Source organism: Podarcis pityusensis (assembly GCF_964106645.2).
Source record: "Podarcis pityusensis genome assembly, chromosome: 9".
In the NCBI taxonomy this organism is placed as follows: Eukaryota; Metazoa; Chordata; class Lepidosauria; order Squamata; family Lacertidae; genus Podarcis; species Podarcis pityusensis.
This window is the reverse complement of record NC_138034.1, coordinates 72,582,607-72,608,570: the sequence shown is the minus strand read 5'-3', so window position 1 is coordinate 72,608,570 and position 25,964 is coordinate 72,582,607. Positions and strand designations below refer to the sequence as shown.

Sequence of the window (25,964 nt, the reverse complement as noted above, 5' to 3'; positions counted from 1 at the left end):
ACCCTTCAGCCCAGTTCTGTTCTGGCCTGTGAATAAACAAGAGCTGTTTGAAGAATCACTGTGTTGTCTGATATGTTCACCCACAACTTAACACCTTCCAACTCTACAGTTCTGTGATTCCTTTCATGCGCTCGACGCTGTTTGGGTGCCGTTTGAGCCTGTCCTTTCTTGCCATCATCCAGAAGGAAGCTATTCACCTGGAATTGCTCCTTTCTTCCATTTCCAACTCAACTCAAGTCTAAGATAGTTGGGACGCAGGTGGCGCTGTGGGTTAAACCACAGAGCCTAGGACTTGCTGATCAGAAGGTTGGCGGTTCGAATCCCCGCGACGGGGTGAGCTCCCCTTGCTCGGTCCCTGCTCCTGCCAACCTAGCATTTTGAAAGCACGAAGTGCTAGTAGATAAATAGGTACCACTCCGGCGGGAAGGTCAATGGCGTTTCTGTGCGCTGCTCTGGTTCACCAGAAGTGGCTTTGTCATGCTGGCCACATGACCCGGAAGCTGTATGCTGGCTCCCTTGGCCAATAAAGCGAGATGAGCACCGCAACCCCAGAGTCAGTCACGACTGGACCTAATGGTCGCAGGTCCCTTTACCTTTAAGATAGTTGCAATTTCCACTTTCTGCCGCCTGTTCCTCTTTGCACCAGCTGTGGACCACCTGTTCCCTCTCACTTTTCAAAACGGCACTTTCTTCTTCCATGAACAACTGGGCCTTTACGTTTCCGCTTGCCCTTTTCACGCACAGACTTTCTCATTCCATCCCGGTGCTTTTATTTCAACTTGTGGCAATTGGCTTCTCTGCCGAGTCTTCGCCAACGGGCGCGGAGAAGTTATTTTTGCTCTTCCCGCTGGCTCTCCGGCTCCCGTGGGCTCCATTTGCAGACGCGCACAGCAGCTGCTACGACAGGGATCCTGCCGGGCTGCAAGCTTCCTCTGTGGCAAAGGGGAAACATAAAGTGAATGGAATGATGCTTTCTAATGGGTCCAGCTGGCGGCTTTTGAACTGTGTGCTCTTCGTTAGGGATGCTTGCATACAGTTTCGAAAGAGAGATGGAGATGGCTTGGCTGCATCTGTGAAACCATATCCAGTAGCAAAGGATATCTAACTAGGTTTCAGGTGCCTTGTGGTCTGAAGTTCATTTTTTGTTCCACACACTCCACTGCCCATTTCCCGTTATTAGAGACATGTGGAGGATTAGTGATTTTCCTTGGTATTCAGTTGGTGAATCTGAACCACACCAAAATGTTCTACATCAGCATCAGCACTGAGGTTGAATCCTGACAAGACGGAAGTACTGTTTTTTGGGGGACAGGGTGCAGGCGGGTGTGGAGGACTCCCTGGTCCTGAATGGGGTAACTGTGCCCCTGAAGGACCAGGTGCGCAGCCTGGGAGTCATTTTGGACTCACAGCTGTCCATGGAGGTGCAGGTCAATTCTGTATCCAGGGCAGCAGTCTTCCAGCTCCATCTGGTGCGCAGGATGAGACGTTACTTGCCCACAGACTGTCTTGCCAGAGTGGTGCATGCTCTAGTTATCTCCAGCTTGGACTACTGCAATGCGCTCTACGTGGGGCTACCTTTGAAGGTGACCCAGAAACTACAACTAATCCAGAATGTGGCAGCTAGACTGGTGACTGGGAGTGGCCGCCGGGACTACATAACACCAGTCCTAAGAGATCTGCATTGGCTCCCAGTACATTTCCAAGCACAATTCAAAGTGTTGGTGCTGACCTTTAAAGCCCTAAATGGTCTCAGCCCAGTTTACCTGAAGGAGCGTCTCGACCCCTATCGTTCAGCCCGGACACTGAGATCCAGCTCTGAGGGTCTTCTGGCAGTTCCCTCACTGCGAGAAGCAAAGCTAGAGGGAACCAGGCAGAGGGCCTTCTTGGTGGTGACGCCCACTCTGTGGAACGCCCTCCCATCAGATGTCAAGGAAATAAACAACTACCAGACTTTTAGAAGACATCTGAAGGCAGCCCTATTTAGGGAAGTTTGTAATGTTTGATGTTAATGTGTTTTTAATATTCTGTTGGGAGCCACCCAGAGTGGGCAGGGATAAATAATAAATTATTATTATTATTATTTACATCTGCTGTTGTCTGTCCGGTGTGATGGCTGTTGTGAGTCTGAAGTTGTTGTGAGTCTAAAGTTGATCTCTTGGTGGCTCCAGCAGGAAAACCATGGGATTCAGTGGTTTGTAGAAGTTCCTTCTTAGGGGCTGCAGTTTCCTGCAATATGCAGTTTTCTTGCTTCCTCTAGAGTCACTTTTGCCAGCCTAGAGGTTCCAATTTATTTCATTTATCTATTTTGACAATGTATATACTGCTCAACTGCAGCAGTCTTTACAAGCAACTCAGTCCAGTGAAAACAAAAGCAGTTAAGTTCGTAAAATGCTTGCTGGAATGAAAAGTGTTCGGTGTGATGGACGTTTAACGTATTGCAAAATTTGTTAGCATGCTTTAACCTTTCTCTTCTGCATATTGCAAAGCACAGCTAATACATAAACACATACATCAGACATGGAGTGAAAACTTAATTCCTAAATGTTAGGAAATGAACTTGCATTCATTTAGCGCCTGTTTTTTTTAGTAGAGCACTGTATTGTCCTGCCCCTACAACTTCCCTCTACTTATATTTTTCTGTCCTCCTCCTACCCTGTTCAGAATTCGTTTCCTACCCCCGTTCAGTTGGCATTTCGGCAGGCAGAGATCCATCCAGTCCAGAGGTCAGCAAACTTTTTCAGCAGGGGGCCGGTCCACTGTCCCTCAGACCTTGTGGGGGACTGGACTATATTTTGGGAAGGAAAAAAAATGAACGAATTCCTATGCCCCACAAATAACCCAGAGATGCATTTTTAATAAAAGGGCACATTCTATTCGTGTAAAAACACGCTGATTCCTGGACCGTCCGTGGGCCTGATTGAGAAGGCGATTGGGCCGGATCCAGCCCCCGGGCCTTAGTTTGCCTACCCATGCTCCAGTCCATCTCTCATTGGGCAGGATTGCTGAATCATTTCTTCCAAATCCTTTTCATTTCCTCTGTGCCCGCAGAGCTTCAAGCTGTAGCAGTATTCAAATCTTTCCTTCCTCTTTGCATATTAGATTGTTCTCTCTCTCTCTCTCCAGCTTTCTCTCTTCATAAAATGCCTCTTCTCTTCTCCCTAGAGGGAATTTGCGCTCTTTCGGGTCTCTGCTTATGGGGCACATAGCTTATTGCAAGGCCCTGGCCTCCACTTGCCCCCCTTGCCCATCTCTTTCCACCTGAACTCCTCTGTGACCCTTCCTAACTTGGCTACAGCCCTCTGTTCTTTGAGTTTTTCATCATCCTTTGAAGCTGTGTACACCTGGATACCAAAGGCTGATTGAGTCCTCACTATTACTGTGACACAGCAAGGGACGGGCATGAGGTCACTTGCCTGGTTAAACTGGAACGGTGCTTTGCAGAAGCATCGTAAAGAACTGGAAAGTACCTAGGAGGTCATTTGTTGTTGTTTAGTCGTTTAGTCATGTCCGACTCTTCGTGACCCCATGGACCAGAGCACGCCAGGCACTCCTGTCTTCTACTGCCTCCCGCAGTTTGGTCAAACTCATGCTGGTAGCTTCGAGAACACTGTCCCACCATCTCGTCCTCTTGTGTCCCCTTCTCCTTGTGCCCTCCATCTTTCCCAACATCAGGGTCTTTTCCAGGGAGTCTTTTCTTCTCATGAGGTGGCCAAAGTATTGGAGCCTCAGCTTCAGGATCTGTCCTTCCAGTGAGCACACGGGGCTGATTTCCTTCAGAATGGAGAGGTTTGATCTTCTTGCAGTCCATGGGACTCTCAAGAGTCTCCTCCAGCACCATAATTCAAAAGCATCAATTATTTGACAATCAGCCTTCTTTATGGTCCAGCTCTAACTTCCATACATCACTACTGGGAAAACCATAGCTTTAACTATACGGACCTTTGTTGGCAAGGTGATGTCTCTGCTTTTTAAGAGCTTTGACCAAACGTGATCCACCTGGAGCAGGAACCGGCAAGCCACTCCAGTATCCCTGCCAAGAAAACTTCATGGACAAAGACAACAGGAGGTCATAGAACCCATAGAATTGTAGAGTTGATCATCTCGGTCGCTCTCCTCTGTACACATTCCAGCTTGTCAACATCCTTCTTAAATTGTGATGCTCAGAACAGGACCCAGATGTGGTCTTACTATCTCAACCCCAGCTCATTGTAGGAGCTGCAATATGAGATGCCTGGCCTTTGCTTCCATTGCCTGGGATGCTGTCATGGTTGTTTTCAGTGTCTGCAGCTGAAAAGTTGTGTAGAACCCATGGTGGGGTCAGAGGGAGGGCAGGTGCTGATGTTGTGCATTGAACAGTTGCGATGCCTGGTTTGCACTGGAAAACTTTACGGTCCCAAAAATCTACAGACAACTCCCGTCACCGATTTATTGCAAACTTAGAAAACAGGAACAGAACAAATGGAGGAATGAGAAGCACACATGCAGAGAGGGGCAGGCGCACGACCGGAAGCAATCTGATACTGACACAAGAAGGGCTTTTACTCTTGCTAGAAGCTCAGCCTTGCCCTCACCGGTTCTGGAAGGCTCCTATAGAAGAGTCTTATACACACAGAGACTTTGTGCCTGCCCATTAGGGGAAATGGGAAGCCCCAAACATATATTTTTTAGATGTCCTTTTTATGTTGAGATTCGTAGAGACACCACTGATCCTTTGCTGAAGAGGCTCACCGATCTTTCAGACGAGTCTAAATTTAATTCTCTCCTCTTAGGCAAAGATCACAAGACGACCTGGCTGGTAGCCAGATTCTGCACCCAGATTTGTAGGCACAGATCATCCTCTAGAATAAAATAGCTTACTAGGGAAATGCTGAAGTTGCCCTTTGGGGCGCCTCAGGGTCAATTTTTTATGGTAGCCCAAATCTCAGTTGTGCGGGTGTATGGATATATCTCAATTTTAACTCATGAACTATTGCTGCAATCTGCTCCGATAGTATATTTTATCTTTATGAACGGTGTTTTTATTGTGTCATTTATGTGAACTGGTATTTGACCGTAATAAATTATCTAATTTGATGCTGGCATACTCTTTAAAAAAACAAAAACACCAGCACATCTACAGTGGTGCCTCGCAAGACGAAATTAATTCGTTCCGCGAGTTTTTCATCTTGCGGTTTTTTCCGTCTTGCGAAGCACGGTGTCGGAAAAGTTTTGGAAAAGCTTCAAAAATCACCAAAGTCTTCAAAAACCTCAAAAAAGGCTACCACACCGCGTGCTATGAGTTGCTCCTCGAAGTCAAGTCGCAACTGTATTAACGGTTTTAAGAAAAAGGAAACAAACTTGCAAGACGTTTCCGTCTTGCGAAGCAAGCCCATAGGGAAAATCGTCTTGCGAAGCAACTCAAAAAACCAAAAACCCTTTCGTTTTGCGAGTTTTCCGTCTTGCGAGGCATTCGTCTTGCGAGGTACCACTGTATATCCAAAAACAGCAAGCAGGAGCTGGGTATCTTTGAGACTGGTGCAGGTCTAGTTACCCAGGTGTCTGGCATGTTTTGTAACTGATGTGGGTCCAGTTGTGGCCACGTGGAGATCTCTGGATCTCAGGTTGGCGACTGACCTCTCCACCTGGCTGGCCCTCCCAGCTTTCTTAAGCAGGTGAGCAGAAGAGCTTTTTATATCCCACCTTTTTCTCCAGGGAGTACGTGGCCGTCTCCTTCCCGCTCAGTTAATCTCTACAACAACTCCGTGAGGTAGATTAAGACTGACTCCAAGGTCACCCTTCATGGCTGAGTGGGGATTTGAATCCTGATCTCCCAGGTCCTCATCTGACACCCTAACCCCACTGGCTTCCTAGAGTACTGCCTGAGGCAGCTTCCCCAGTGTGCTTAAGGATAGGGCCGGCCGTCTGCCTTAATGTCCTTGCAAGAACGACAGGCTGGAAGTGTGATGAATAATAACAAGAAAGAGGGAAATTAAAACCCTTGTTGCTCCTTCGGGATGGAGAGAGGGGTCCCCTCTGCTGGTTCCCGTGCTATTTTTAAAAAACGGAGGCGGCTTCTTTCTGCAAAGCAATCCCTTTAGTGCCTGCAGAGAGCGATCCCGGCAGGGGGTCTACTGTAGCCGGTGCCTGGCTGGGTTGGGAAATGAGAGGGGCTCAGAGGCTGAGCTGCGAAACCTCCCTTTCACTCTTCTCCCTTGCCTGTGAAATCAGAGCAACCAGAAAGTCGTGTTGAAAAATAATACAACTTTTGAGCTGTCTGCCCCCCAAATGGCAACGATGCATTCCGTTTTGAAGAAGAGGAGGAGTTTGGATTTGATATCCCGCTTTATCACTACCCTAAGGAGACTCAAAGTGGCTAACATTCTCCTTTCCCTTCCTCCCCCACAACAAACACTCTGTGAGGTGAGTGAGGCTGAGAGACTTCAGAGAAGTGTGACTGGCCCAAGGTCACCCAGCAGCTGCATGTGGAGGAGCAGAAACTCGAACCCGGTTCACCAGATTACGAGTCTACTGCTCTTAACCACTACACCACACTGACTGTAACCCTGGTTTAAAGAGCCGTTTCAAGCCTGGCTTATACAGTCATACCTCAGGTTACAGACGCTTCACGTTGTGTGTTTTTTGGGTTACGGACCGCCGAAACCCGGAAATACCAGAACGGGTTACTTCCGGGTTTTGGTGGTCGCGTATGCACACAAGTGCTAAATCGCACTTTGTGCATGCACAGAAGCATTGAATCGCAACCTGCACGTGCGCAGACATGGGTTGCGAATGCTGCGGGTTGCGAATGTCCATTCTGCACGGATCACGTTTGCAAACCGAGTGTCCACTGTATAGTGAGTTGAGTTTCTAACCCTGCCTGTAGAGTAGTCCTACTAAAGGAGCAAAATTGGGTGTGTTTTTGGCTTAGGGAGCGAGCAGCCCAGATTCGGCCTAGATGCAACCCCCCCCCCCATGACTGCCTCCGAACCGAAATCTCATTTTGAGACGCAGAGCTTGGCAAGATCAATAAACGAATCACATTAGGGGCTTAAGCAACCAACTGCAGAATTTTGGAACTATCCAAACACGAGCCTGTTTCTTGTCCCCTGGGGTTGCTGTGGGATTGTCGGAGGCAGGCACCAACCTGGACCCCTTCTCAGAGATGGCTCCGTTGTGGATGCTTTTGCCCTCTGCCCATAATAATAATAATAATAATAATAAAATAATAATAAAAATTTATTTATATCCCGCCCTCCCCAGCCAAAGCCGGGCTCAGAGCGGCTAACAACAATAAAAGTAACACAACATTCTAAAATCAATTCATTTTAAAATCAGTTCAAAATTAAATCAAATTAAGTTCAAAATCAAATTAATGGCAACCAAGGTATGAGGTAAGGGAGGGAGGTAGGAGGGAGGGAGACTGACAGGCAGGCGCCCCCGGGTCCTCCTGACTGGGTGCTTCTGTTTCCTCTTCGTTTTCATGGGCGGGTGTTTTTCCTCCTTAGCCGTGGCTCTGAGTGATGCCGCACAATATGAGGGAGGCCTGACCTACTTAGCGAGCTTGTACAGCATTTCTTATTTCTCATTAGCGAGGCTTCTCCTTCCCTGTTTCTGTCAATCTCTTCAGCCGCAAAAGAAGCAAAACTGGGTTAGGGCTTGAAGTTTGACAAAGGTGTGTTGGCAGCAGAGATGTGTTTGGCGCCGGGAAGGAGGGGAAGGCTTCCGAATGCATTTTTTCAGCAGAAACCGGAACAGAATTAATGATCATTCACATGAGCTTAGCTTCTCTGCTGGGGAAATACAGCGGTGTCTTGACCCAAGCGAAGTTGTCAGCATTTTCCCATTCTTAAGATCTGTGACAAAGTTAAGGTAAAGGTTAAGGGACCCCTGAACATTAGGTCCAGTCGTGACCGACTCTGGGGTTGCGGCGCTCATCTCGCTTTATTGGCCGAGGGAGCCGGCGTACAGCTTCCGGGTCTTGTGGCCAGCATGACTAAACCGCTTCTGGCGAACCAGAGCAGCGCACAGAAACGCCGTTTACCTTCCCGCCGGAGCGATACCTATTTATCTACTTGCACTTTGATGTGCTTTCGAACTGCTAGGTGGGCAGGAGCAGGGACCGAGCAACGGGAGCTCACCCCGTCGCAGGGATTCAAACTGCTGACCTTCTGATCGGCAAGTCCTAGGCTCTGTGGTTTAACCCATAGCGCCACCCACGTCCCGTGACAAAGTTAGTGAGTAGTTAATAAAGTGAGTAGTTCGAAATGTTGGTGCTGACCTTTAAAGCCCTAAATCCGGGGTAGGCAACCTAAGGCCCATACAAACACACACCTTATAAAACCGCTAAACTCCACCTTCCCACCCTCCTGGTGGTACGAAATAACCGGCCAAATGTAGGCACAAACCCTCTCTTTCCTTAACTGTCCACCTATTGAATCCTGGGCCAACAGCCAAAAAAAGGCCAAAATATGGATGAATAAAGACTGTCCAGCATATTGCATCCGGAAGAGGCTGCTGTCTGTGAGCCTGTTCACTGATCCTTGAGGAAGTGTACCTTACCCTTTCATAAACAGACCTTGTCTCAAAAGTTCTGTAAGCAGCGGCTGCACGGACACCCTAATAGGATGTTGCAAAAGCAAATTTGCAGTGTCTGTTCAGGGTTTGACTGGAAGGTGCACCTCCCAGCTCCAACTCTTTGGAAAGGGGTGCGCAGGAAAGAGACTAAAGACAGAAGCTTAGCGAAATATTGTGGGCAAATCATTTTATGCATTAATCAGATACAGTGGTACCTTGGTTCTCGAATGCTGCAAACCCAGAAGTAAGTGTTCTGGTTTGTGACCGTTTTTCTGCAGCCAGTCGGAAGCCGCGCCTTGGTTTTCGAATGGTTTCGGGAGCCAAACAGACTCCCGGAATGGATTAAATTCAAGAACCATGGTACCACTGTATTGTGAAGGCCCACTAAGGCATTGACGGCAAATTCCCCTGTCTCTCCCCTGCCCTCGTTGTAATTTAGAGCTGTTTGCACCCAGCAATCTGTTGCAAAATGTAGGGTTAGGGTGGGTTTTGAACCTGGAGGACCTGGGTTCGAATCTCACCTTGGCCCCAGGCTCAGCTGCTTCCAGTATCCTTGGCAGTAGGGAAGGACCTCCTCAGATCTTGCATGGCTTTGTTGTGATCCCTAAAGGTACTGCAACAACTGTTTGGGGTTGTGTCTTGTGCTGGCCTCGGGCCTAACGTTGCGTTCCAGGAGAGTTGCCTTTCTAAATCAGTGAGCAGATAATACATTCATCTTTTGCACTGGAGAGAATTGGTTCCCTTTTGGGCAGCGGTAGAGCATTTGCTTGCCATGCAGAAGGTCCCAGCCAGGTGCAATCCTGAGCATCTCAAGGAAGGACCAGGAGAGACTCAGGGCAGAGAATCCTGGAGAGCTGTTGCCAGTTAGAATTGACGGTATGTTGCTAGATGAACCAATGGCCATACCAAGTCAGTTTCATGTGTTTGAAAACCAAAGGGCGTCACTGAAGTGCCACAGAATGGTGGGTGGCAAGAAGACAAGACGGTGACCCCGTTCTGTGCCTGCCCCAAAGCTTAGTGCCCTTCCTTTCCCCGGTGCCTGCTCTTCTTTCTGAATCTCCTTGTGCTCATCCATCACCCCTATCACGGTGAGATTCCTAGCAGCCTGTTTGCCTGGAAATGAAGACGAAAGTTCAGGACGGATCCAGATAGGATTGCTTCAACTTGCACATGGGACGTTTAAGAGTTGCCATTTCGGTAAAAACACGTCGACTTTAGTCTACTTCTTCACGAAGCGCATTGTCAAAGGAAAGCTCACCTGGCGCCTTTATAGCATGTATTTAGGCACCAAGCAAAAACTTTATTCTATAACCAGGCTTTTGACTGTCTGTGGCCTTTTAGAAGTGGGTGAGATGTTTTTAATCCATTTCTTTCCCCTCTTGGGTTTAATGAATCTCTGTGGGAGGTTTTGCCTGTCTGTTTGGTTGGTTGTAAGTCGTTTTTGTGAGATAAAGTGAATACTAATAATAATGAATACTAATAAATAAAGGCTTATGGAAACCCCTATAAAATGGGGAGTTTTGCAGGGCCGTGGAACAGTGGCTTAACTGTAAATGATTTTGGGCATCTGAATAAAAGGACGTGATGGGTGGAAACAACAGCATGGAACTGGGGAGGTATTCCCTTCAGATTGCCCCCAAGTTAGAAATGTTTCTGTGAAGTATTCGGGGAATGCAAGGTTGTCTTTTTATGTTGGGGATATAGCAGAGCTCAGGAGACTGGAATTTGCAGGTTTTGTTATGTTTTTAATATCAAGGAAGCTGGCTGGCAAGACACTCAGCCGCATCTTATGAGGAATTTAATAACGGAATGTTGTTGGATGCAAATGTGCAAATGTGAAAGGGGGAAAAAAATCTATGAAATGAAAAGAGAAAAAGAAAGAGAGGCAATATCCCTTCTTGTCTCTCAGCTGCAGTTGACCCCTTCACCTTGATGGGGCCGGAGTTTCAAGACGTTCCTTTGCAGCATCCCTTATTAAGGAATGTTTTCAATTCCAGGGTAATATTCCTCGTGTCAGAATGGCTCAACGCAGAAGCACTGCAGAACGCACACGAGCTAATAATATTCTGACTATTATTATTTTTTGAAAAAACATTGATCTGACAAGCCTGCTCCTGTGTCTTGTTCTGTTTTCTTGTGCTTTCCCGAGATTCCGGTATTTGCACAGCAACATGTCTTGAGTGTGTTCTGTCTCGGGGACATTTCTGAAAACACTGCCGTATAAAGGCACAGGGTTAGCCCTACAAATTGCTCTGTTCTTCTAGATCTCTATCTCTTTATCGAACGTTTTGTGCATGGGATCCTCTTCTTATTGAATGCTTCATGCATGGGGTCCATTGCAGCCTCATTCTGTGACAAGAAGTATAAGGGCTGCATCTAGACGTAGGAGGAGCAGAATCAACACCTGCATGCTCAGGTCCACAAAGCAGATACCTGTTCGAATTCCTAGCCCTGGGACCTAATGGCTTCCAATTTGGCTGCACTCACGTGCAATGTTAAACCAGACCTCTCCAAAGTGGTGCTGTCCAGGTAATTTTTGTCGTTTAGTCGTTTAGTTGTGTCCGACTCTTCGTGACCCCCTGGACCAGAGCACGCCAGGCACTCCTGTCTTCCACTGCCTCCCGCAGTTTGGTCAAACTCATGCTGGTAGCTTCTATGACACTGTCCAACCATCTCGTCCTCTGTCGTCCCCTTCTCCTTGTGCCCTCCATCTTTCCCAACATCAGGGTCTTTTCCAGGGAGTCTTCTCTTCTCATGAGGTGGCCAAAGTATTGGAGCCTCAGCTTCAGGATCTGTCCTTCCAGTGAGCACTCAGGGCTGATTTCCTTCAGAATGGAGAGGTTTGATCTTCTTGCAGTCCGTGGGACTCTCCAGAGTCTCCTCCAGCACCATAATTCAAAAGCATCAATTCTTTGATGATCAGCCTTCTTTATGGTCCAGCTCTCACTTCCATACATCACTAGTCCAGGTAATAATATAATAGTATTATTTGTCGCCTGCCATCTGAATGGGTTGCCCCAGTCACTCTGGGTGGCTTCCATCAGCTACAAAAACATAATCATGGCTGTCTTCTAAAACATGGGACACGGGTGGCGCTGTTGTCTAAACCACTGAGCCTCTTGGGCTTGCCGATCAGAAGGTCGGTGGTTCGAATCTCCGTGACAGGGTGAGCTCCCGTTGTTCGGTCCCAGCTCCTGCCAACTTAGCAGTTTGAAAGCACACCAGTGCAAGTGGATAAATAGGTACCACTGCAGCAGGAAGGTAAACGGCATTTCCGTGCGCTCTGGTTTCTGTCGCGGTGCCCTGTTGCGCCAGAAGCGGTTTAGTCATGCCGGCCACATGACCCGGAAAATTTTCTGTGGACAAACACCGGCTCCCTCGGCCTGAAAGCGAGATGAGCGCCGCAACCCCGTAGTCACCTTTGACTGGACTTAACCGTCCAGGGGTCCTTTACCTTTAAAAAAACTTGTATGTAGAACTTCTGTCTCCTTTTCATCTGGCAGGAGGGCTTTGCACAGGGCGGGCGCCACTACCAAGAAGGCTCTGCCTGGTTTGCTAGACTACAACTCGCACCATCCCAGAGTCCCTCAACTTCTGGAGATTCGCCATCCTTGCCTTAAGAGGCAAGGGCTCATTTTTTTGATATACGAGCACCTGGAGGAAAGTGAGGGATGTGCCTGTAAACAAAGGCAGAGATGGGCCTCCAGGTGACCCTGGGATTATGTAACGGTGAAAGAGAGTAGCCTCTTTGCTGCCTCCTGGCAAACCTTGTGTGCCGTTTCACGTTGCATTAGCCTCTTGTGTGAGTGGCCCTGAAGCTTTGTGCCCTTCCCGGTGCCTGCTCTCTTTCCGAATCTCATTGTGCTCATCCATCACCCCATCACGGTGAGATTCCTAGCAGCCTGTTTGCCTGGAAATGAAGACGAAAATTCAGGACGGATCCAGATAGGATTGCTTCAACTCGCACATGGGACGTTTAAGAGTTGCCATTTCGGTAAAAACACGTCGACTTTAGTCTACTTTTTCACGAAGCGTGTAGTCAAAGGAAGGCATGTAATTCGACACCAGGCAAAAACTTTATTCTATAAACTTCTATATTCTATTCTTTATTCTATAACCAGGCTTTTGACCATCTGTGGCCTTTTAGAAGTGGGTGAGATGTTTTTAATCCATTTCTTTCCCCTCTTGGGTTTAATGAATCTCTGTGGGAGGTTTTGCCTGTCTGTTTGGTTGGTTGTAAGTCGTTTTTGTGTTGCCCTGGGTGAGATAAAGTAAATACGAATAATAATGAATACTAATTAATAAATAAAGGCTAATGGAAACCAGCGCTTGCAAATCTACCTACGTTTTCATATGATAAATCCATGTAACGGAGACATTCCAGAAGAAAAGTGAAGCATGCCGAAGAATAAATGTCCATTCATTTAAAAAGAAACCCCTCAATTGTCTGAGCTGCCCTCTTAATTTGTTTTTCTCTTATTTCTCCTCTTAGAAAGCCCACCGGCAGCGATGTCCAGGAACGGCTACTTCTTCGAAGAAACAGGCAAGTAGAATCCTACCTTACGAGTAGCAAACTCATCTTCTGCTAATGTAGCCCAAATGGCAACACTCTGCGCTGCAACACCTTGTTACAGAGCCCACATGTTTGTTTGTTTTATCTCCCGCTGGCTGACTTCTTTGCATTTGATCTCTTTGCTGTTTGTTCTCCCTTCAAAGCAGCAGTTCCCAAATGTTTCCTGGAGGGCGGAGGCTCGCTCCCTTCATCCAGAACTTAGCAATCAGAAATCTTATCATTTCTTGCGGCGTCCTACGGGGAGTTAATCTTGTTCTCCATTGCTATTCACCAGTTATATGAAAGCACCGGGGGACTTTGTCAGGGTGTGACGCACAACTCCATCTCTCCGTGCCATCTGAATCGGGAGAAGGCAGGTCAGGTGTTTGCCCGTTGCCTGGAGGTGGCGATGAGATGGATTGGGGCCAATAAATAGAAACTGGCATGATGGAGGGTCCTCTGCGTTACGAGCTTTTGGGTCCAGGAAGCAAGTAGATTTCCCTTTCTGGGGAATGTGGCCCTCGCCTGGAGGGATGATAATAATAATAATAATAATAATAATAATAATAATAATAATAATTTATTATTTATACTACGCCCATCTGGTGGGAGGGCGTTCCACAGGGTGGGTGCCACTACCGAGAAGGCCCTCTGTCTGGTTCCCTGTAACTTGGCTTGCAGCAAGGGAACTGCCAGAAGGCCCTCAGCGCTGGACCTCAGAGTCCGGGCAGAATGATGGGGGTAGAGATGCTCCTTCAGGTATACTGGGCTGAGGCCGTTTAGGGCTTTAAAGGTCAGCACCAAGACTTTGAATTGTGCTCGGAAATGTACTGAGAGCCAATGTAGGTCTTTTGGGACCAGTGTTATGTGGTCTCGGCGGACGCTCCCAGTCACCAGTCCAGCTGCTGCATTCTGGATTAGTTGTAGTTTCCGGGCCACCCAACCTCTGCTTAGAAACCTCCAAGGAGTCCACCACCTCCTGAGGTCGTCCATTCCACTGCCAAGCAGCTCAAGAAAGTTACTTGGAATCTATTTTCTTGTCATTTGACTCCATTGGTTTGGGTCTTCCCCTGCGGAGCAGGAGAAAACATGGTTGCTCCATCTTTGATGTGACAGCCCTTCCAATATGAAAATAGCTGTTATCTCCATCTCCTGTGGATAGCTCAGTTGGTAGACCACGAGGCTCTTAATCTCGGGGCCGGGAGTTCGAGCCCACACTGCACGATAGATAACCCTTGCGGTCCTTTCTGACTCTACAATTCTGCAATTCCTCTTTCCCAGCTCTCAACTGTCCTTCGTACGGCTTGGTTTCCGAGACCCCTTCATCATCGCCCTCCTATGCAAGTAACATGGCTTAATGGTCCTGAGCGATTTGCAACCCTCCCTGGTAACATGGGTAGCAGTGGAGTTGCCTTGCTTAGTGCCTCTCCGTCTTGGCGAACTCCAGGGATCGACTAATTGGTTTTGCTGGCAATGCAGAGCTGCAGTCTTGCTCCAGGGCACTGAGGTCCCCAGACAGCTCCGGTTGTTGTCTCTGGTTCCTCTGCCTCTCCCCCCCCCCAGCCTTTTTGAATTGCATTCCCCCCCCCCATTACTTTTGTCATTGCGTTTGGTATGTCTGCCTTGTTTATAACTCTCCAAATTCTTTGCCTGACTGTGGAATTAACCCAAATGCTTTACTGAAGCAAATCCATTCAAGATGGTCCTGGGATATTTCCTTGCTGTCTGCCTTGTTTTACCAAATGAACACACAGACAGAAACACACAGTGAATTGTCAAGGGGTCTTGGAATGGCAGATCCATACTGCTGGCTGCATGCATGGTTCTTTAACCAGAGGGGATGTGGAGCAGGACTATTGCATTGCAAGCATTGCTGTAAGGTAAAGGGTAAAGGGACCCCTGACCATTAGATCCAGTCGCAGACGACTCTGGGGTTACGGCACTCATCTCGCTTTACTGGCCGAGGGAGCCGGCTTACAGCTTCCGGGTCATGTGGCCAGCATGACTAAGGTGCTTCTGGTGAACCAGAGCAGCGCACGGAAACGCCGTTTACCTTCCCGCCGGAGTGGTACTTATTTATCTACTTGCACTTTGACGTGCTTTCGAACTGCTAAGTGGGCAGGAGCAGGGACCGAGCAACGGGAGCCCAACCCATCGCGGGGATTCGAACTGCCAACCTTCTGATCGGCAAGTCCTAGGCTCTGTAGTTTAGACCACAGCGCCACCCGCGTCCCAGCTCTGGGGATATTGTCAGGCATTAAAAAAAGTATCTGGTACAAATAGGACAAAGTAAAGAAATAGAACTCAATGGGAACTCACAAAGCAGACTTCTGTACATGCAGTGGAACTTCTCTCCTCTCCTGTTCCCTTCAGCCCTCCTTGCACCCTCAAAATCATCTCTGGAGGGTTGAGGGACCCTCCAGAGCAGATTTTGTGGGTATATGCAGAGGGGTAAAGGTAAAGGGACCTCTGACCATTAGGTCCAGTCATGGCTGACTCTGGGGTTGCGGCGCTCATCTCGCTTTATTGGCCGAGGGAGCCGGCGTACAGCTTCTGGGTCACGTGGCCAGCATGACTAAGCCGCTTCTGGCGAACCAGAGCAGCGCACAGAAATGCCATTTACCTTCCCGCCGGGGCGGTACCTATTTATCTACCGTATTTTTCGCTCCATAAGACACACCTGACGATAAGGCACACCTAGTTTTTAGAGGGGGAATACAAGAAAAAAAATATTCTTTAAAGGGAGCGCTGAGCAGAGCCGGTATGCGTCCCTTTCACGTGGAGCGTGTGTGCGGCACTTGCAGGCTTTTCCCCGAGGAGGGAGAAGGGCAGCCCATCACTGATGGCTCTTTAAAGGGAGTGCGGCTCTTGGGGGTTTTCCGGGAGGTGGGGGAAGGGATAGAGGGGCTAAGCCAGGAGCTAGAACAGCAAGAGGGAGCGCGGCATAGCGATCCCTCTTGCTGTTCTGGCTTCTGGGATAGCTGTGCAGCCTGCATTCGCTCCATAAGACGCACGCACATTTCCCCTTACTTTTTAGGAGGGGAAAAGTGTGTCTTATACAGCGAAAAATACAGTACTTGCGCTTTGACGTGCTTTCGAACTGCTAGGTTGGCAGGAGCAGGGGCCGAGCAACGGGAGCTCACCCCGTCGCGGGGATTTGAACCGCCGACCTTCTGATCGGCAAGTCCTAGGCTCTGTGGTTTAACCCACAGCGCCACCCGCGTCCCAGCATTGCTGTAGGATGGTGAAAAGGACAAGGATCCGAGGAAGCCGAAAAGAGCCGAAAGCAACATGTGCCCACAGTTTTTCCGTTTTGCCTGTTCCGCCTCCTGCCATTTGCCATCTCACCTGTAGTTAAGACTTCATGCCGTCGAGGTATCTCAAAACCCGCGGAATGGTTTACATTCCTTCCCACTTGCAGCCAAAGACTTAAGGAAACCAGATGGAGAAGGCTACAGTTTATAGTGTATTCTGGGGTCTCTGTTAGGACCTGCAGGAAAAGTCTTGAGACTCTCCGGCTTGTTTATATTGGGGGTGGGAAAGGGGGGGGAGGGTAAAGGAATGTTGATACTGGGAATACTTTGCGAAAAGTCTTGCCAATTCTGTCTGATTTGTATTTAAAGCATCTGCCCCCCCTCCCCACCCGCCGCCAAACTGACAAGTTTAGAAAAGGAAAAGGGTGAATGGGGGGGGGGGGGGTTGGGGGAGCCGGAGCTGGCTGGAAAAGGCCGAGGATGAAGCCTTCTGATTTTGCGTGCAAATTCTCTCTTTCGTATGAGAGCTAGATTATAGATTAAATGCAGTGCTCCAGCGCTGTCGGGAATAGTGCCGCAGGGCTCACTTTGAGACAAATCTTGAGCGATCTGTGCGACTTAAAGGTTTGTGCAGTTCTTCAAGCTGTGTTGACACACAAACAATTATTTTCAGGATTAAAAAAAAGGAAGAACCAGTTCAGGCATTTCAAGCGTCTTTTTCAGAACCTAAGGAAATCCTGCCCGTTGGATGGGGCCAAAGCGGGTTGGACTAGATGACCACTGGGTACCTTCCAACTCTAGGATTCTGCTCCTGCACTCCATTCTCACAGGGACCAACCAGATGCCCATGGGGAATCCGGAAGCTGCATCTCAATGCACCAGCACCCTCCTCACTTGTGATTTACACTGGTTGGCAGCCTTCCTGGGGGATGTCAGGACTTGAACCCGGGACCTTCTGCTTGTGCGGCTAGTGCTCTGCCACTGAGCTACGGTCTTTGCCAACTCAAGAGGCAGCCATATAACCATATACACTGTGCACCACTTCTTCTTCTTCTTCTTCTTCTTCTTCTTCTTCTTCTTCTTCTTCTTCTGGATGTTTATTATTTATTTTTCTTTTTTAAAAAAATCCTTAAAATATCAAGGACTTCCCTTCTCCTTCCATGCTTCATTTTGCATATCATAAATCCCTGCATATTTTACATAAACTGAACCATTCAGTATTCTATTGTTACATCCATCAAGACTTATTTACACTTTTGAATTTATCTTAATGCTGCCAGCGTTTTCAAGTGTATACAGTCCCCCCCCCCATATATTCAATAAACATTTTCCAATCTTCTCTAAACATATGTTCTTCTTGTTCTCTTATGCTTAGTCCGCAAGCTGTGCGTATTCCATCAGCTTAAGTTGCCATTCTTCTTTAGCTGGGACCTCGCATGTTCGCCATTTCGGGGCTAACGAAACACAAGCTGCAGTAGTGGCATACATAAATAACCTTTTTTGACACCTGGAAATTTCCATCTGAATTATCCCCAAAAGAAAGGACTCTGGGGGTTTTTTTGGAACACTACTTTTAAACACTTTTTTCAATTCATTATGAATCATTTCCCAATACTCTTTTACCCTTTAATAGGTCCACCACATCTGAGAGAACGTTCCCTCCATCTCTTTGCATCTCCAACACTTACCTGATTCAGTCTTTTACATCTTAGCAAGCCTGCTACTCCGACTCTTCTGTCTTCCCTCCCCCCATTTTATTGCACACATGTGATTTGTTTGTATGTTGGAGCAGAAGGAGGGTGCTTCAACCCTTTCTCTCTTACCCCAACAGCGCTCTGGATCCGTACTTATCTAGAAACCTGCAGGGTTGGTGCAGCAGCGGAGTAGAGTTCAGTGGGAATGCAGTTGCCGCGATTCGGGTTAGGCGTGTCTCTTCCTGCTCCCCCTTGCTGCTTCTTCTTCTACACCAGCGTGGTGTAGTGGTTAAGAGCGGTAGACTCGTAATCTGGTGAACCGGCTTCGCTTCCCCGCTCCTCCACATGCAGCTGCTGGGTGACCTTGGGCCAGTCACACTTCTCTGAAGTCTCTCAGCCCCACTCACCTCACAGAGTGTTTGTTGTGGGGGAGGAAGGGAAAGGAGAATGTTAGCTGCTTTGAGACTCCTTAAAAGGGAGTGAAAGGCGGGATATCAAATCCAAACTCCTCTTCTTCTTCTTCTTCTTCTTCTTCCTTCGGCAATCACTTTGTCGAGTAAGATTGTCTTCCATAAACACGGTTCATAAGCGACTGTGGAGGCCAGTTCTGGATCCACACATCCTTCCGCAGTGGGGACATTGGTTCCCGGCTGGGAGTTGATCGTGGCAAGGGTTTGCACCAATTGCCGATCGCCGTGGGACTTTGGGTTAGGGATGGGTTTTTGCAAGACGCCTGTGCGTGAATTTGTATTGTGTGTGTAGATCAGTGCACACTGACCAATGCACCGTCTTCGCAGTAAGGCTCTACCGTGGTACCTCGGGTTACAGACGCTTTAGGTTACAGACGCTTCAGATTACAGACTCCACTAACCCAGAAATAGTACCTCGGGTTAAGAACTTTGCTTCAGAATGAGAACAGAAATCGTGCGGCAGCGGGAGGCCCCATTAGCTAAAGTGGTGCTTCAGGTTAAGAACAGTTTCAGAACAAATTAAGTTCTTAACCAGAGGTACCAGTGTATTCCGATGGCATGAGCATCACCACGACCGGTAGATTCTTATCTGCTGCAGCCTTCACAGCCGTTGTAACATACCGCTTGTTATCATCCGCCTGTTCTTCCATTGAGAACTGCTTGGATCATTCTTTGTCCACCTCCTTCCCTTTGACCTTTCCGCCTTGGGTGACCCTGCTGGGAGTACGAGATTCCCGACGGCTTCGCTCACAAGGGTCATAGGAACGTCAAACCCACTCCCCACGACAAGGTGATGATCCCTTGCAATGCACACCCATCTCCCAAGGTGTTTTGCAGAATTCTAAAACGAAAGAACCTCCCCAAATTCCAAGAGATTTCGATGCATTCTTCTGCGTTTTGTAGATTCTTGCAGAAAGGTAGGAAATATCATTCACCGGCCTTTGGGTGGTTGCCAGTGTTGATAAGCGCAGAATTCTTTTTTGCAGCCGAAGCAAGGACAATGTGATTGATGCTGAAACCTAATAGAAATGGATACAGCAGAGATCCGAGACACTGAGCACCCTTGAAGTCAAAGGTGGTGCTTACAAAAAAGGGAGAAAGTAACACTATGTGCCACTTAGCAGTTTTAACAGATGGTGGTCGTTGCACGAAAGGAAATTTGCACATAATGTTGTGCAATTATTGTTTTTTTTGTTTTACGAACAGCTCAGAAGCAATTTTGGTTATCAAGTGGCAGTGTTTAATAATAGGTGAAATCTGGCTCAGACGTCCGCCTACAATTGACTTTCTGATATCTCTTGCCAATAATTCCACAAATCTTGTTGAATGCACTCACAGCACCGATGCAGATCTGCTCTCTTGCCTTTTAAGCTCAAAGCAAAATTTATTTATGATTTCTTATTTGTTTGTTTTTCTTTGTCATCTGCTTTGAGACACATGTGAAAAGCAGGGTGTGATTTTTTAAAAATAAACAAAAGCGTGAGTGTCTGCAAAAACCATTTATGACACATACCCTGCGCTGCTTGTCGGTTAATTGAAAAATAACCCCTCTGTCTTAAGATCAACTGTTATTAGATTGGAATTCCTTACGAGATACAGATTCAAAGAAGTGATTGACTGGTTTTCTGTCTGTTCCCCCAATCTCTTTAAAACATGTGGGCAACCTCATGTCTTTTGCCTAATGCTTTGCAAGCCCCCCCCCCCCAAAAAACAACCCCTAATTTCAAAAGCTCTCTGCAAACAATTCAGTTCAGATCTCTGGCAAGAATGATGTGATACCTGCCTGCTACACACAGAGAGAAAGGCAATGGGGTGGCTGGAAGAGAAAAGAGGTGGCCCCATCCATTTCCTTCTCTGGTACCCCACCCACAATCCACATGCAGCCCCCTAATGGATTACTTATGGTAGGGGGCGGCAACCTTTTTCAGCTGTAGGCCGGTCCACCATCCCTCAGACCATGTGGTGGGCCAGACTATATTTTGGGGGGGGGAAATGAACGGATTCCTATGCCCCCAAAATAACCCAGAGATGCATTTTAAATAAAAGCACACATTCTACTCATATAAAAACACCAGGCAGGCCCCACAAATAACCCAGAGATGCATTTTAAATAAAAGGACACATTCTACTCATGTAAAAACACGCTGATTCCCGGACTGTCCGCGGGCCGGATTTAGAAGGCGATTGGGCCGCATCCGGCCCCCGGGCCTTAGTTTGCCTACTTATGGAATCAACAGGCAGCCCTGTTTAGGGAAGCTTTTAATGTTTAATAGGTTATTGTATTTTAATATTCTGTTGGGAGCCGCCCAGAGTGGCTGGGGAAACCCAGCCAGGTGGGCGGGGTATAAATAATAAATTATTATTATTATTATTGAATGGTTGAGTTGGAAGAGACCCTGAGGATCATCTAGTCCAACCCACTGCAAGGCAGGAAAATGCTGCTGCCCCATAGGGGGACCGAACCTGCAACCTTGGCGTTATCAGCACCACTCTCTAACCAAACTGAGCCAGACGTTTTCAACCTTTTTGGGTCCACGGCTCCCTTGACCAACTGCATTCTTTCTGTGGCTCCCCTGTGGGGCTCAGGAGCCCAGTTAGGTCACCCCTTTGCCTGTGGAGCTGGCAGTCTATCATGTTTTTTGAAACCCTCCCTTGTGGGGCGTTCCCTCCTCTCCCCTCTCCTTGGGAGTCCTCTGGGCAGCCATTGCTACTGCCCCTGCTCTCCAAGCTGCCCCCTTTGCCCCAAAGAGAGATGCCTCTTCACACTGCCCCACAGGGGACTGGGAAGCACCCCCTGGCCAGCACCAGAGACGCCATTCACCTGGAGAGCTTGTGGCCAGGGCTGCTGCAACAAACAGCTGTGCAAGGCTTGAGGAGGCAGAGATGCAAGAGGTTCATCAGAGGAGGCAGGGATGGAAAGAGGGACAGAGGCCAGTGCTGCCCGTGGCACGACTGACCATCATTCAAGGCACCCCAGGGTGCCACGACACACTGGTTGAAAACACTGAACTGGGCTGTCCAGGAATACAGCTCTTAATAGCAAAAAGGTTGCCTTCCCTAGCTTTGAAAAAAGGCGTTACCTTTTGACGCTGGGCATCGCCTCTCCTGGTATGTCCCACAGAGGACCTTACGGTCTTCAAATAAAAACATCTTGGAGATCCCAGGCCACAGGGAGGTTAGGCTGGCCTCAACCAGAGCCAGGGCTTTTTTGGCTGTGGCCCCAATCTGGTGGAACGCTCTGTCACAAGAGATTAGGGCCCTGCGGGACTTGACATCTTTCCGCAGGGCCTGCAAGACAGAGCTGTTCCACCAGGCCTTTGGTAATCCTCACAGAACTCTAGCCCAATGGTTGCCATTAATTTGATTCTGAATTGATTTTAGAATGAATTGATTTTAGAATGCATTTCAATTAATTGACTGTGATTTTATGCAAACTGTGTTACTTTTATTGTTGTTAGCCGCTCTGAGCCCGGCTTCAGCTGGGGAGGGCGGGATATAAATAAAATACTATTATTATTATTATTATTATTATTATTATTTATTTCATGCTACGGCGGTATAGAAATATTTCTCTAAATAAATCACATTTTTTTGTTATTGCCTTTTGCACCCCATCTTTCCTCAGCTACACGGTGGTAGTTCTTGTGCTCCACCCACGTTTTGCCCTGTCATAACCAAAGAACAAACAGATCCCCACATTGTTCAAAAACTAGGTGACGCTTGAAACATTAGCTCGCTTTCCCCAGGAGCGATTGTTTATGAAAAAGCCCGCGAACCTCCTATTATTAAACCAATTGCATGTTGCAAGACTACTTGGGCTGCTTAATCCTTTAGAGCCAGTTCACTGCGGCATGTCTACATCAAGCCAATAATTTGTGCTTGCAAGAGGTTAAAGAAAGCGAGCAAAGCACTTCTAATTAATTTAATCCGGCTGGCGATCTAGGTGTGATGCTTCACCCCCCCAGTATTGTTTCTGCAATCAAAACCCTGTGTGTCCGTATCTCAAAAATTCCTGGTAGTTCTCATTCCGGGTGGTTTGGGACGCTGTGGCACAGTGCATGCTCTTACGAAGAGCTGCCTGTTTTGCATTAGACCAATAACCATCTCCTCCAATCACCAGTGAGATGAACATATACGAGTGAAGTTTGTTTCCTCACCTGCCTTTCAAAGCCATCTCAGCTGGAGGCTGTCTCTGTCTCCTCTTTGCAGCAGCAAACTCTGTATGCTGAACATGCGTTGCATGATGTAATAGGAGCGAGTGGGAAATGTTGAAACGAAACCTTTCTGGCGACCGGCGCGGAGCAGCCTAGTTGTCCAAGGACGTGTTCAGAATCCAGCCTGAAGATGGCAGCCTTAAAAGGATGCTTGCTGTCTTTGTGTGGCATGGATCGGTTCCCGTCGGAACGCACAGAAACCAGATTTCCTCGAGGGCTCCTGCTTAAATGTAGTAGCTATACTTCGGGGAGGAAGCCAGGTCTGAGTCTGAGCAGTGGGAGGCTGCAAGGGAACCGTAAGCTGCTGCCCCGGGTTCCAAGATGGAAGAAAAGCGATGTGCATATGGAAATACAGCGGTACCTTGCTTCTCAAAAGGCTTAGTTAACAGTTAAATTGGCTCCCGAACGCCAAAAACCCGGAAGTAAGTTGAAATATACTCGGAGTCGAGAGTGGATTTCATGCTCTTTATTCTGCTTATAGTGGTGAGGAGGAATGGAAGTTCCCCCAGAATGTCTGCTTTATATACATTATTTACACAATGGGCCCCACGTGATTGGCTAATTCCGGGATTCACCTGTAGGCCAATCAGGTTCCGGATTCACTTCCACCTGGAGCTGGATTGGGTGGCTCCTGTGGACCAATCAGACTGCTGCATTCTGGGTCCTATTATTCTAGGACCAATCAGACTGCTGCATTCTGAATCCAATTGTTCTAGGACCAATCAGACTGCTGCATTCTGAATCCAATTGTTCTAGGACCAATCAGACTGCTGCATTTTGAATCCTATTTAACTCAGTACATAACATAAGTGTTCCGGTTTGCAGACGTTTTTCGGAAGCCGAACGTCCGCCGCGGTTTCCGCTTGAGTGCAGGAAGCTCCTGCAGCCAATCAGAAACCGTGTCTTGGTTTTCGAACGGTTTCGGGAGTCGAACAGACTTCCGGAACGGATTAAGTTCAAGAACCAAGGTTCTACTGTAAATAAATGATTTGTGTGCAGGAAGCTCCAGGTTCAGTTCATCTCAGAAGGATGAAGGTAGCAGGTGATGTGGAAGACGCCAGAAGACTTGGAGAGGCATTGGCAGAGTGTTCTCAAGGTTGGGCTGGACACCCAAATAGCCTGACCTAGAATCATAGAGTTGGCAGGGACCCTGAGAATCATCAAGTCCACCCCCTTGCCATGCAGGAATAGGCAGCTGTCTCTTACAGGGATCGAACCTGCAACCTTGACACTGTCAGCAGCATGCTTTAACCAACTGAGCTTGCTATAACTGTCCTGTATTCCGTTGATCTCTTGTGCAAGGGCAAGGGCTATAGTAAAATGGTAGGGCATCTGTTCTGCATGCAGAAGGTTCCTGGTTCAGTCCCTGCCATTTCCAGGAATGGCTGGGGGAAAGACCTGAAACTGCAGAGAGCTGCTGCCAGCCAGTGTGGGCGGTTCTGAGCTAGAAGGCCCCGTGGCCTGATTCTGTATAAGGCACCTTCCAATCCTCCAACTCCCTTTATAGTGTGCATTTTATTGCACCTTCCTCTTGGACTTTCCCCCAAAATCCTGGAACAAGATTTCATTAAAATGTGGAGGCTCTCTGCTTTCTTTCTCTCTTCTTCTTTCTCTCTTCTTTTCTTTTAAGTTTTTAACCCTCTTGACTTCAAGGAGCAATTATAAAAGGCAAGCTTTGGTCAGCCTTTAAGTTGCACGAAGCCAATTTATTGCAAAATAAAGGCAGATGTGAACGAGCTAGGACAGAATTCTCACTCGAGCCCTGAACGCACCTCTCCTCCCAGCTCTGGTACCTTTTTCAACAACAACAACAACAATCTTTATTACGGTCCAGAGACCCAACAAAACATTACAAATCAATACAGAGTTCATACAGCCTACCTCCAGGTTAATCAAGCACCTTGTTTAGAATATAGGGCTCGTTCGTTCTTGCAACCACCGATAAAAACTTTGCCACTGCCAACGTTCTAGCTTTTGTCCGGTCTTCCAGTAGGAACCTGACATAGTGAGCCTCTGATTTTCCCGGGAAAGGCACCAGCAAGGGTAGTATCAGTTCAGCCCTGGCCTGCTCATACTTCGCACAATGCAACAAAATATGATTTATGGAATCGATGTCTTGAGCACACGAGCAAAGTCTGTCCTGGTAGGGAACTCCTCTCAACCTACCTTTTTCTTATTTCTCCCTCCTAAGTCTGAAATTCCTTTGACCCGCTCAGAGAATACGTTTGAAACGTGCCTGGTGGGAAGAACAGGATCCCGCCAAGAGCAAAAATGTCTGCTTTGTTCTGCCTTTGCAAAAAAACACCTTGATAAGACTTTGCTTTGATTCCCTGAGATGTGTGGCGAAGAGTGAGCAATAAAACAGTCTCTCTCTTGTTGCAGGCTACCTTAAGTGCGATACGGACGATGGCTGTGAGAACAAAGAAGAAGTCGGGGGTGAAGAACTTTTTGACACCGTCAATTCCTCAATCGTCTCCGGGGACAGCATCAGGTTCTTTGTGAATGTCAACTTGGATGTACAACAGAACGTTACAGGTAAGGATGCTGCCTGCTTCGTACCTGAGACCATCTTGGTTTGTCTCTCTCTCATAAATTCCCGTCTTGTAATATTGTTTTCCATGGCCTGGTTTGCACATCACTTTTTAGATCGCAGCTAAGCTGAACGATGGGACTCGGGTGGCGCTGTGGGTTAAACCACAGAGACTAGGACTTGCCGATCAGAAGATCGGCGGTTCGAATCCCGCGACGGGGTGAGCTCCTGTTGCTCAGTCCCTCCTCCTGCCAACCTAGCAGTTCGAAAGCACATCAAGTGCAAATAGATAAATCGGTACCACTCTGGCAGGAAGGTAAACGGCATTTCCGTGCGCTGCTCTGGTTTGCCAGAAGCGGCTTAGTCATGCTGGCCACATGAGCCGGAAGCTGTACGCCGGCTCCCTCGGCCAATAAAGCGAGATGAGCACCACAACCCCAGAGTCGTCCACGACTGGACCTAATGGTCAGGGGTCCCTTTACCTTTTAAGCTTAACGATGGCTTAAAGGTGGATACCATTGTTTTGGTGATGGGGAGAAAATCATCCCTCCTTCGCTTCTTCTCTGGTCCTGCTGCCGCCACGCTACTGGCAACTAAACCATGGTTTGATTGAACCTTGCATCCAAGCCCAGGCTCATGGTTTGTCTCTCCCCCAGCAAACCTATGTTTGTCTGTTAACACTAAACCAAAATACATC

The 25,964-nt window shown here is 47.9% G+C and overlaps 1 protein-coding gene across 6 annotated transcripts in view; it reads left to right on the top strand.

The window, feature by feature from the left end:
- Positions 1-25,964, top strand: part of SLC4A11 (solute carrier family 4 member 11) — a 257,806-nt gene that overhangs the window by 126,364 nt on the left and 105,478 nt on the right. For all 6 annotated transcript variants that reach the window (XM_081020750.1, XM_081020749.1, XM_081020746.1 and 3 more), the window contains 2 exons: positions 13,046-13,096; positions 25,120-25,272. In XM_081020750.1, coding sequence (XP_080876876.1) covers positions 13,046-13,096; positions 25,120-25,272 — 204 coding nt within the window. The remainder of the gene's footprint in view (positions 1-13,045; positions 13,097-25,119; positions 25,273-25,964) is intronic.